Source organism: Polypterus senegalus, chromosome 6 (genome assembly GCF_016835505.1).
Source record: "Polypterus senegalus isolate Bchr_013 chromosome 6, ASM1683550v1, whole genome shotgun sequence".
NCBI classification, from domain to species: domain Eukaryota; kingdom Metazoa; phylum Chordata; class Cladistia; order Polypteriformes; family Polypteridae; genus Polypterus; species Polypterus senegalus.
Window position 1 is genome coordinate 105064860 of NC_053159.1, and position 12212 is coordinate 105077071.

General features: G+C 36.1%; 1 protein-coding gene across 9 annotated transcripts in view; it reads left to right on the top strand.

Annotated features, from left to right (window-relative positions):
* Positions 1-12212, top strand: part of msi2b (musashi RNA-binding protein 2b) — a 624668-nt gene that overhangs the window by 583774 nt on the left and 28682 nt on the right. For 7 of the 9 annotated variants that reach the window (XM_039756674.1, XM_039756673.1, XM_039756675.1 and 4 more), the window contains one exon: positions 11463-11642. The exons of the other annotated variants lie outside the window; for them this stretch is intronic. In XM_039756674.1, coding sequence (XP_039612608.1) covers positions 11463-11642 — 180 coding nt within the window. The remainder of the gene's footprint in view (positions 1-11462; positions 11643-12212) is intronic. 9 annotated transcript variants of the gene reach the window in all.

The window sequence follows — 12212 nt, forward strand, 5'->3', positions numbered from 1 at the left end:
ACTTTTTAGTTACATTGTTATGTTGTGACCTTATGCTAAAATCATTAATTTTTTTCCTCATCAAGCAACACTCAGTACTCCAGAATAACAAAGCAAAACTAAGATTTTAGATTTTTTTTGTACAGTTATTAAACATAAAAATCTGAAATATCACTTTCACACAAGCATTCAGACCCTTACTCTGCACTTTCTTGAATCAACTTTGGCAGCGATTACAGCCTGGAGTTTTCTTGGGTATGACACCACAAGCTTTTCTCACCTGGATTTGGGGATCTTCTGCCATTCTTCTTGGCAGATCCTCTCAAGCTCTGTCAGGCTGGATGGAGCCCATCAGTGAACAACTATTTTCAGGTCTCTCCAGAGAAGTTTAATTGGGTTCAATTTTTGGCTCTAACTGGGGCACCCAAGAACCTTCACAGAGTTGTCCCTAAGCCAATCCTGTAATGCCTTTGCTTTGTGCCTAGGCTCTTTGTTCTGCTATAAGGTAAATTTACTTGATTTTGACTGAATGTCACATTATAATATGTCAAATGAGTATTGCCTTATTTATTTCTTGTTCCATACTTGCTCATTTAATAGAACCTGCTGTTGAATTAAATTACAGTAAACCCTCGTTTATCACTGTTAATCCATTCCAGACTCTACTGGGATAAATGAATTTCCGCAAAGTAGGATTCTTTATTTATAAATCGAATATTTTGTAACATTATTAGAGCCCTCTAGACATGAAATAACACCCTTTAGTCAAAAGTTTAAACTGTGCTCCAGAGATGACAGTTCCGTCTCGCAATTAAATGAATGCAAACATATCTTCCTCTTCAAAGGAGTGCGCGTAAGGAGTAGAGAATGTTGGAGAGAGAGAGAGAGAAAAGCAAACAATCAAAAATCAATAGGGCTGTTTGGGCTTTTAAATATGCGAAGCACTGCCGGACAAAGCAGCTGCAAGGAAGGGAGCAATGTGAAGGTAGTCTTTCAGCATTTTTTAGTGGAGAGTCCGTATCTTCTAAGCAAACAGCCTCTGTGCGAACAGCCCCTCTGTCAGGAGCAGAGAGAGTGAGAGAGACAGAGAAAAGCAAACCATCAAAAATCAATACGTGCTGTTCAGGCTTTCAAGTATGCGAAGCACAACGCGGGAAGCATATCGTATATCATTGAGGAGTTTTATTTAATATGTAATACGTGCTCTGATTGGGTAGCTTCTCAGCCATCCACCAATAGCGTCCCTTGTATGAAATCAACTGGGCAAACCAACTGAGGGAGCATGTACCATACATTAAATGACCCATTGTCCGCAGAAATCCGCGAACCAGCGAAAAATCCATGATATATATTTAGATATGCTTACATTTAAAATGCGCGATGGAGTGAAGCCGCGAAAGTCGAAGCGCGATATAGCGAGGGATCACCCTATATAAAATGGCTTACAGGAAGGGAAAGTGTCTTTCTTGATTGTTTTGTATACTCGTAAGCCAGTGACAGTCAAATAGTTACACTGCCAGGGAAAAGCAAACCGGTAAACTCTAATCATTGTCTCATTATATTTTTAAAATACTACATTTAGAGTTTCCTCAAGGTGAACCCTGATATATGAAAAAAAAAGGAAACTGTAGGATGATCTTTAAAAGAATTGTCTTCCCTGGTCTGGTACTTCTGGATTGAAAGTCCAGTAAAAAACCTTGAGGGGAAAATACTTTTATTTCTACACATGAGGACCTGCTGCGTATAGTGTGAAGTGAGATGTGCATATCAGACTACAAAAATACAAACACGTAAATAACTGAACATTCAGTTTGAATAAATGTGTTTGGAAAATGAAAAATTAAACTGGATCAGTTGTCAAAGAAACCTAACATGTTAAATTATCTCTAGTTTAAACAGTTACAAAGTTGCAATATTTCTCACTGTGATAAATGCTTTTTCTAGTTGTGGGCTAATGTCATCTCGAATGTGGAACAGTTTAATTTTTACCACCAAAAAAAGAGCTTTTGAGTCCTTAGTCACATTCATCCACCAAATAAGAATAAAACGTGCTCCTTTCTGGCTTGGCTTGCTGAGGCTTCACCCCACAATTATTCTACAACTGCACAGACAGTTATTCTGCTTTAAACAATATTGTTTTCACCAGAAATCAGTTAAGGCACTATATTTATCAGCAGTATTTAATTTGATTTCATGTTAAACCCAATTAAAATATTAAAGCATGTCCTACTAATTTAAAGATTTCAAACATCTATGTAAAAATACATGCTGTAGCTAATGAAGCCAAGTTCTTGGGTAGTGAAAAAAGTTTTGTTAGTTTTATTTTATTTTCCGCCAATGTCAGAAGAGGTATCTCTCAGCTTGGCTACGGTACTTATATGACACCACTACTGTAGTGACAGTGATACAAGGAAATATTTGCTAAATCCATGCAAATAATACAGCCTTTCTTAACATTGCATTGCTCGGTGGAGAGATGTAGTGTACATTATGCACACATTACAAACTGAACAAATATCTGCAACCCTCCTTAACTTTTTAACTAAAAAAGAGAAATATTGTCAAGCTTTTGCAGAGGTTGACATTTGTTTGTTGTTAAGGATCTAATTAGAAACATGAGAGGAAGTTTGAATGGCTGCTTGCTTGGCTAATTAGACCCGTATATGAAGCCCTCTTTGAACTTCAAGGACACTGAACCATTAGTGTCTACATCAAAAATGGATTAAACCTAAGTGCTTTTTTTACAATGATTAAAGATGAGCTGCTAGAGGGACCATCTTTTGTGAAAAGCTGCCATTTCTACAGCTGGTCTGCTACTTCACAACTGCTGCCCTATAAGCACAGCAGAGAATGGTCCACAAAAAAGTGCATCCAATTAATGCACACAGCTCTTTTGATAAACATGATGCACGTGCAGTTTAAGAGATTTTGCATAATATGATTCTATGAATGCAAACATGACAGTAATCCATTAGGAAGCACAGAGTAGTGCAGTTAAGTAGAACTGCACATAAAATGTATAGAGCATACCTTGATCTGCAAACTAACAGAATCAGACATGATGCTGCTTTTGTAATATCCAGCTTGGAGTGAACAGGTCCACACTTAAAAACAGAAGAAATTCTTTGATGAGTGAAGACATTTTGATTTATCAAGCATTTTGTTAGCTAACAGGTAAAGTATGATAGCTGCTTCCTGTACATAACTAATTAGTTTGTTTCAGGTTGCTACATCATGTTCTTCCTGTTTTCCATATTGAATTCTGTTTCCCTTAATTTCCACGTATGTCCAGTCCAAAGAGGGTAGTGATTGGGCTGGTAGTTGAAAGTGTGAAGTTACTATGATGGAGCAGAACAGGCACCACACAGTGTTGAACTTCTGACATTTTTTGAAATATGGGTGGCAATAAGACTGACTTTTGTCTCAGTGTTAGTCTTTTACGATCAGCAGCACCCTTGACATTTTGATAGCTATCCTTGGTGATATTTGTAGTAGCTTCAAAATCCTAAGATTGAAAAACTTAAGAACTGGGTGGAAGTTTGTGTTTAATTCAAAATATGAACCTTTCATAAAGGACTGAAAAAAGGCCCAAAGGAGTTTTCACTGAACCTGACTTGGAGAGATGTTATATTTCATATCGGCTCTAAATGAGCTACGATGGGAGGGGATATTATGACATCTGCAGTGATTTTTGGTTAACATACAGTTTCCTGAACAAGAGTTAATAATTTTAATTTTACACATAAGAAAGAATTTGCATAAAGATAAAAGAGGTCAATCTGAAATACAAAGTAAACCATGTAAACATTTTAATTTTGAAACATTCAGTAGTTTTCTTTGCACACTACACATTTGGTTGCAGCCCACAAATGAACAGATTTATACAATGTTTTAAGCAGGTAGAACATATTATTGAAGCTAGAATAACATGTCCATAGATTTTAGCAGATATGTGAACATTTTCCTTTTACAAATAAAGCTAAAGTTTTCATTGCAGTACATAAGGAAATAAAATGCACACAAGACTGTCATGGCTGTTTACAGTCTACAATTTTCAATAGTTTTATTCATATATACAGTATTAGTAGTCTAAAGTGCAATAGCTTTGTGGCTCCTAAACCATATTCAAAATGAGCATTATAAAATTGATCAACCCAAGAACTTTTTTATTCAGTTTTTCTCATGAATGGCAAAGATATCTTATTCGCTGTGCTTTGCAGAATGTATGATAAGCTGCCATGATGGTGAGGTGAGTTGTTGGGGGACAAGCAATTGCAGTATCTTGGTTTTCCGTTTTAAAATAGACAAAAATGATTAGCAGTAACTCACAAATTAAAAAGGCACTCTAGCCATATTAGCAGGTGAAAACCTTCACAACTACATTGTGTTTCTAATTCGGCTCGAGTGATAATTTCATTTTTGTAGTTACATACTAAAATATACTCTGTAGCATTACTGTTTGTCTTAAGTCAAATTGTTGCACAGCAAGTTATCTCTAAATAAAGTCAAAGAAAAACATATTCTGTGCTCTGCTTTTTTAAAGATTTAGATCACATTGACTCCACTTATTGTCAGGCACTCCAGTGGCATAACTTCACATAAATCAGTGTGTGTGTGTGTGTGTGTGTGTGGAAACTGATCAGCCTGAGGTCTGACTAGCACGTTAAGTCTCATGTACATTCAAGCCACTATCACGCTTCCCTTACAGATTCTGCTGGTCAAGTGTGTTTCTGTAATAATGGCTGAAAAAGAACGCAAATGGCAAAAAACAAACTAGTCACACACTTGCTTAATTAAAGCCATGCTGCAAGTGTAAGTTATGTTTCAATATCAAACTGTTTCTAGTTCAGATGTTTTCTAATTAAAAAGAACAGTAACACGTATGGATCAGGTTTCTGTTTATTATTGCTTTTCAGTTTATGTGTTCTTGGACATATTCAATACTATTATTTTGAAATCTACTGTGTATTCTTGTGAGATTTGTGAAGTATGCATTACACGGTATAGAAGGTAGTATTTCATGTAATATTTTCCCTCTTTATCTGCACTTGTGTAACTTGGAGGATTGAGCCATGAACTGTGTTAAATGCAGTTACGTCGCACAGAATTCTGCATGAGCTGAAGGCAGCTGTCATAAGGTGTGCTTGAAAAGTAGAATGGCCATTTTACGTAGCCTTCAGATGGTAAATTTTTGCTGTACTGATACGTTTGATGTGATTGACTGTGGTTGTACAGTGACAATGTTTGTATTTGTTTTAAACATTTTAGATTTTGGGTACAGTTTCCTGTAGCCTTCTGTAATTCAGTTTTGTTTATTCACAAGCCTTTATCAGCCAAAAGATGTTAATCCCAACCATTACAAGCCCAATTAATTTGGTTTGCTGCGATTCTAATTGATAATTTGCACCTTGACATGCCTTTAATTGATCTTATTTGACAGGAAAACCTGAAGACTGTTACTGTACTTATTTCACAAAAAATGGACTAAATACCCATACCATACCACGCCATTGTCTGAGACACGTAATCTTGAGTAGGGTTGCAGTGGGGGTTGGAGCCTCTCCCAGTAAGCATAGGGTACAAGGCAGGTACAACCTTTAATAGGGTGCCAGTGATATTTCAGTTCTGCTGTTAATTGTAGTTTTAGTTTTTATTCTATTTAAAAAAATATATATATTTTTATTTCGTGCTAGTCTTCAGTTGCATCAACATTTTTTATTTTTATTTAGGCCTGTGTTGAAAATTTTAGTTTTTATTTTATTTAGTTCTGTTTTTTTACATAATATTAGTACAATTTTAGTTTTTTTTCTGTTGCAAGACCACAAATGCTGGCCTACACATATTTCAATGCAAGTTATGTTTCAGTCAACAAAATACACTCACAGTTCATAATGCCGTTAAACACAACTTGACTCTCAATGATCAAACAGATTAAGTGGTCTAATGAGTATAGTCAGCAAGATCAAATGTTTCAACCAAGAAACCAGTCTGTGCAAGCACGTTGCTGTTTAGCTTTAAACAAGCACGCATTTCGAGAGATTTTCTCATGCTGCAACGACGTCTGTTGCACAGATAGCCACACAGTGAAAATATTCTCTAGGCAAACATCTGTAATGTAGGTGCACAGACAAGGTCCTCGGCCACTGGCACCAGCAGACTGTATGTTGACGATTTCTGCTACCAGTGATGTGCAGTGAGGTTCATGGCTGGTGAGGCACCGACTCCTTCAGAGTCAGAGTTACAAATATATGAACCTAAAAGAGTAGCTTATTCACTATTCAGGTGGCAGCCAGCATGCACACTGACTACTGGTTATGTTTCATATCTCATCAGCATTCTTTACACACAGATAGGTAAGGTACATATTTAGCTAAGAAAGAACGTTATATTTATAGCGGCGAGAGTGCGCATTTGCTCTGTGCCCTCCATGTGTTCTAAATTTGCCGTTGCAATTCCACAATTGTTACTCATTCAATACAAATGAAAGTATAGAGTGGTGTACAAAAAAGACAGATTTCAATTTTGATCTTAATTGAAATATTTAGTTGTTTTTAAATGCTTTTAATTCTGATGCTTTAATCAATTTTAATACAGACCATTCAACAAAAGGATAACAAGAAAAAGAAAAGATTTTATTTAACGTCAAAATGTAGTTTTTTTTCTTTTTTATAAAATGTGAAGACCGTTTCTGCTCTTACCTTTATTTGTAAATGAAGGCCATGCGCCTCTCCTTCTACATGAAAATCTCCGTCACCTTATTTTCCTTTAGTTTTAAAAGTCTTAAATCTTTTATTTTGGCAGTCACTCGGAACAAAAAAAATAAATAAACGGACTGCTGCAGTGCACTTGACTTTCTGATATCGCTAACGTATTGGCGTCCAGAGACTCTGCATAGAAGAACAGCAGCAACAAGCACCTGTCGGGTTCACATCTGTCCCCTTCAGTGCGGCACGGTACTGTTTACCTCGCCTTATGCCTGTTCACTGTGGTTTTATGTCAGATCAGCAAGACTAGATATGTCACACACATTCATTAAAGATATTACTCAGACTGTGGAAAGTCAGGGTGTATAATAAATGTGTGTGCAAACATTATATTGGAGATATACAGAGAGACAGCAACAGGCATGCGCCAATTGCACACATCTACCCAGTGTGTGAGGGATAGCACATGTCAGAGGTGAGGTGGGGCTCGTCTCGTCGCTGCCACATATCGAGTTTCCCTCTTATATTTGATCAGGAAATGTGGAAATTCAGCGATTTTTGACTGTAAAAATGATCAAAATAATTGGAATCATACAGAAAAGAAATATATAGCACAGATCAGTAGGCAAATTTATTTTATATTATCATTATTAGTTTTTTTACTTTTCATGATGACAAGTGAGACCGCATGTCCCTGTATGAAGTGCAGTTGTAACCGGTCTCCACCGCACATGCCGTACTGTTGTCTCCTGGCCTTTGGATTCGGTTAACCCTCAAAACTTCTACGTTGTGATATATATGCAACATGCTGTACAGACCGCCATGAAAGAATAATGCCAACACCCTTTAGTTCTTGATGTTTTCTCTTTTTTTATTAATGGTCTGAAATATCAAGCAGAGAACATAAAAAGTGACAATTCAAGCTCTGTGATTCCTCCTCCTCTCACAGTAACACAACGAATATTCGCTCAATCTAAATTGAAACGACATACATAACCATGCATAGCTCAATATACAAATAAAAAAAATAACATACCTGAAATATTAATCAAAGAACATAAAAACTGACAATTTAAGCTCTGTTATTTCTCCTATTAACAAAAGAAAACCATGTGGAAAAGCTGCTGAACGCTCACATTAACACAGAACCGAAATTAATAGGAAAGCATTCAAAACATTTCAAAACAAAAATCATATTACAATTACTGTCATATACTAAGAAATTAACCCAAACAATTTAAAATAATGAAATTCATTTTACCATACAGAGAATAACAGTGTGCTTATCTCCTCTCACAGTAACACAACGAACACTGGGGGAGGCTCACAAGTAACATAACACAACAAACAGAGTAGGGAAATATAAAAGCACCACAACAGGAAAACATACAACACAATGGCTGTTATCAGGATTTGGTGCTGCAAACAACTAAACTTTTTATTTTATACACCTGTTACACAGTTATGGTGCCAGCGAAGTGCTGGACTTCCACTACGTACTGCTTCAACTGGCCCTGCACTGAAACTCTGAGACTCTTTTCTTCTTCTCTCATGCTACATTTGCTTATATTAACATCTGCCTGTATAAAGTGCTTCCACACATTACTTCCTTGCTTTCTACCCTCAAACATCTGAGCAGAACTCGCCATCGTCAACCACAAGTGCTTACTGCTTCAACCCAGTTTGTGTTCAACAAACAAACAAAGATCCTTTATGGAAGTTGTGCCACGTGACTATAGTAAGCCCAGGGTACAAGATCGGCGCATAGTAAACAACATAACGTAACTGAATGCTCAGGGCGATCCAACAAACGACCCCTCTGCACGGCTGAACCAGATTGATCGAAAATGCTATTGCTGTTTCTTTTGTTTTTACTCAGTTTTCTTTCTCGTTTTAGTTCATTCACAATTTTTATTTTTATTTAATTTTAGTTTCTCTGTTTGCCTTTTCAGTTTTTCAGAAATTCAGTTCTCGCTCTTGTAAAACAAAAAACAATATTTTTAGTTCTAGTTCTCATTTTCATTATGAAAATATCACTGCTGCCAGTCCATCATAGGGTGTAAATGTACTAGGGTAAGGAGCAAATTTCCAGGATTGTGCTGTCATCTTTGATGATCCTTTGAATAACATACTTTTACTTCCTAAAATGTTCCCCAAACCACATGTATTAGAAAGTAGTCATCATTCCCAAATTAATTTTGTATGATTCATTTCTGTATTGAACACAATATCAAAGTGTTTTACAAGTATACAGCTGACATACAGTTATAGTTGCTTTGTTAGACATGGCTGCCCTTTTGTCATTAGCTGCATACTCACTAACAGCATCATTTGAGAAGATAATTCTGTTTAAGTCAAGTAAGCAGAGAGCAGTGAGTCTTGTACATGTATAAATGCAATTCAGGGGGAGAATGGGCAAAACTTTAGAGTTAGGACCTTGAATGTAGCATGTTATTGGGCATCTGACACTTCAACAAATTATCAGGAGCAGCAAACCTGCTAGTATTTTAACATGCAAGCATGAGAGCCACCATAACACTACAAAGAATAAAGAAATAGAAGCACATGTTTAAAATAAATTATAATGGTGGCAAAACAGATTGCCTAGCAAAGATTCCTTCCTAACCAGTGGTGCATTATTCAGTTTCTTTCTCTTGTCATCTCTGTGCAGAGTGAGGAAAATGGTTAAAAAAAAGACTTGGAGGTTCATTAACTAGCAATCCAGGTCAACAGAGCTTGATCACAAATGAAGCTGGGTATCGGAGGCTATGAACATAGCATGTAGTGATCAATGTTAACACACATACACTGAAGAATGGTGAAGACCCTATGTGCCCTTCTAGTATGGTTTTCATTGAAGTCCTTAATGCCAAGCATACTTGTGTGCAGACTCTGTGTAAGGTGTATATATCATCCATATGGTTAACCAGCTGATTGAGGAATGTCATGCTAAACACCTGATGGCAAGCAACATATTTTAGATTTGGCCTTGCAGCCCTCAAGATGTGCCTTTGGTGCATTTTCTTTATGATGCCATTGTCTTGTATTGCTGTATACCACTGTAATCTCTCATTATGGAAGAATAAGCTAATGAGAGATGTCAACACTTTCACACAGACACAGCAAACATTATGAGTGACATCTGAATTAAAACCAACATTTAAATTAAAAACACCCAACGAAACATAAGGAGAAGTCTGTATCATGGATGGAGCAAGGATCTGTATTTGTTGTCTTCCAAGACAACAACTGAGCAAGCAACAGAGTAAAGCTAACCACAGATTTTATATCTAATCCTTTGCTTTTACTGTAAGAAGCAAACTTTCAGAGTACAAAAAGCATATGCAATGGCTTAACATGCATTATTCAAGACTAGGGCAATGTGCTGCAAAATAAGCATATATTATTTAAAAAATGTCCAGGTGTATTATATAGAGGAAACTTTAAAAGAGAGAGTGTGGCAAGATACGTACTTGGTTTTGATGTGAAGGAGAGGTTGTAATGTGTTGAAATTTAATCTAGGAAAGGAGTCCTGCTGGGAAGCACCAAAATCAGCAAATTTAAAAGATGACAGCATTTAAACCCTGCGGGGGACATTATCTGTGGCAGTTTTATATTCTAAGAAAATACACCTTTATGTTTGGAAATAATCACTTATTTTGTACTGCCTGAGCCAAAATTGGAATCTTTAAATGAATGATGATTCAAATTGTTTGTTGGAAGCAGTCAAAAAAATAAAATAAACCCAAAGCATAAACAATAATGGTACTAAAGTGATGGATTTGTAATGATTAGGATAAAATGATTAATTTGCATGTAGAAAAAAAATATCCATTGTGAAAAAAGAAAGCTCTTTTCATTTTTCTTTAAATTGTCACTTTTGTCAGTTTAGTCTGGAACTTACAGTATGATTGACGTTGTATTTTATCCTACTTTGTTTTTTTTTTTTATATGTTACAATAGTTATACCTGTGGTGTACTAGCTTCCTGTCCGGGGCTTTTTCCGACTTTGCGCCCATTACCACCATAGTAGAATTTGGTCCCTGTGACACTAACTAGGAACAAACAGGGTTAGAAACAAAATTGATGGATGACAGCTGTACAGCTTGTGTGCAAAGGAGTTATTTCTGATTTAAAAATATGAATTGCATTGAGTTGTATTTGCATCTAGCTTCACATAGTTTGAGACAAAAACTCTTGTCTATTCATGTCAGAAATGCAAGAGGGTTTTAATTATATACCTATTGATGGATGGACGGATGGATACACTGTAGGAAAAATTTGATTCATACAGTGTACGCAATGTGCACCACTTTACGTTTTGTAAGTTCAGTATAATGTAGATCCACAAAACAACTGAAAACTGCAGTGGACATTCTGTAGACACAGCCTCTTAACCCCTGTACTGTGTTGTTATCATTTTAACTAACAGAAATGATGTTATCTTTCTCTGAAACTGTTTTAGGCTGAATTGTTTACTATGAATGAATAAATCATTATATTATTGAAAACTATACAAATTCAGTTGTGTTGTTCAATACTGTATTATTTATCATAAAATTCCATGCAATGTCAGCTTGTGTACATGAAGGTTCCTTTCATTCCTTTTATTTATTACTTGTATTAATTTGTTTTTTGTTCATTAATAATAAAATCCAAACCCATCTCTTTACAGAAGTAAACCTGATTCTTTTTAAAAGTCCTTCTATCTTGATAATACATGCATTATGCACTTTTTGATGTTACTATGAAAGTTTTCCCCTATACTGTATCTCCCAGGGTTCCCCGATTACGGTTTCTATTCCTCGCCCAGTGATCAACGCAGTGCCCCCTTCTCGTTTGCTGACTATGCTTCCCTGGGACCCCAGGCTGCTCAGATGCTTCAAAGCGAGCATGCCGCATCCACCAGCAACTCCCCCCTGCATCACCTGCCCAGCCCGGATCAATTTAAGAACCCAGGTTTGTATTGCGTTTAATTACTTCCAAAAATTAAATTAAATTAAATTTAAAAAAAAAAAGCCCACTTGCACTGCATGTCACCTTAAAATCCCCTTATGACATGTGACCTTTCACATATGCATATCAGTGTGTATGTATATTTGACATGTATATACATACATTAATTTTTTACATGAATCTTAATATTTTTTGTGTGTATGTACAGTATATATTTGTATATGTAAATATATAATCTCTTTATACACCTCTTATTGGGAGTGGAAATCTGAGTCACAGTCCTCTGTTCAGCCATGTTATTCCTCAGTCTTCCAGTTATTTTTAACCCCCCAAAATACAACATTGATTTTATTCTGCTCTGATTTGAAGAAAAAAAAAAGGACTAACCAAAAAATGCATTTTACAATTGTGTAAGTATACTGTGCTGTCTCTAGTAATTTGCAAAGTGAACACCATTTTTTTATATAGAATATTTTAACAACTTGACTTTTACCCTATTCTGACAGACCTTCCTGTTGATGGTCTGCAAGCTCTAAATGGTAGTTTTATTATTAGTATTTATGAACAAACTCC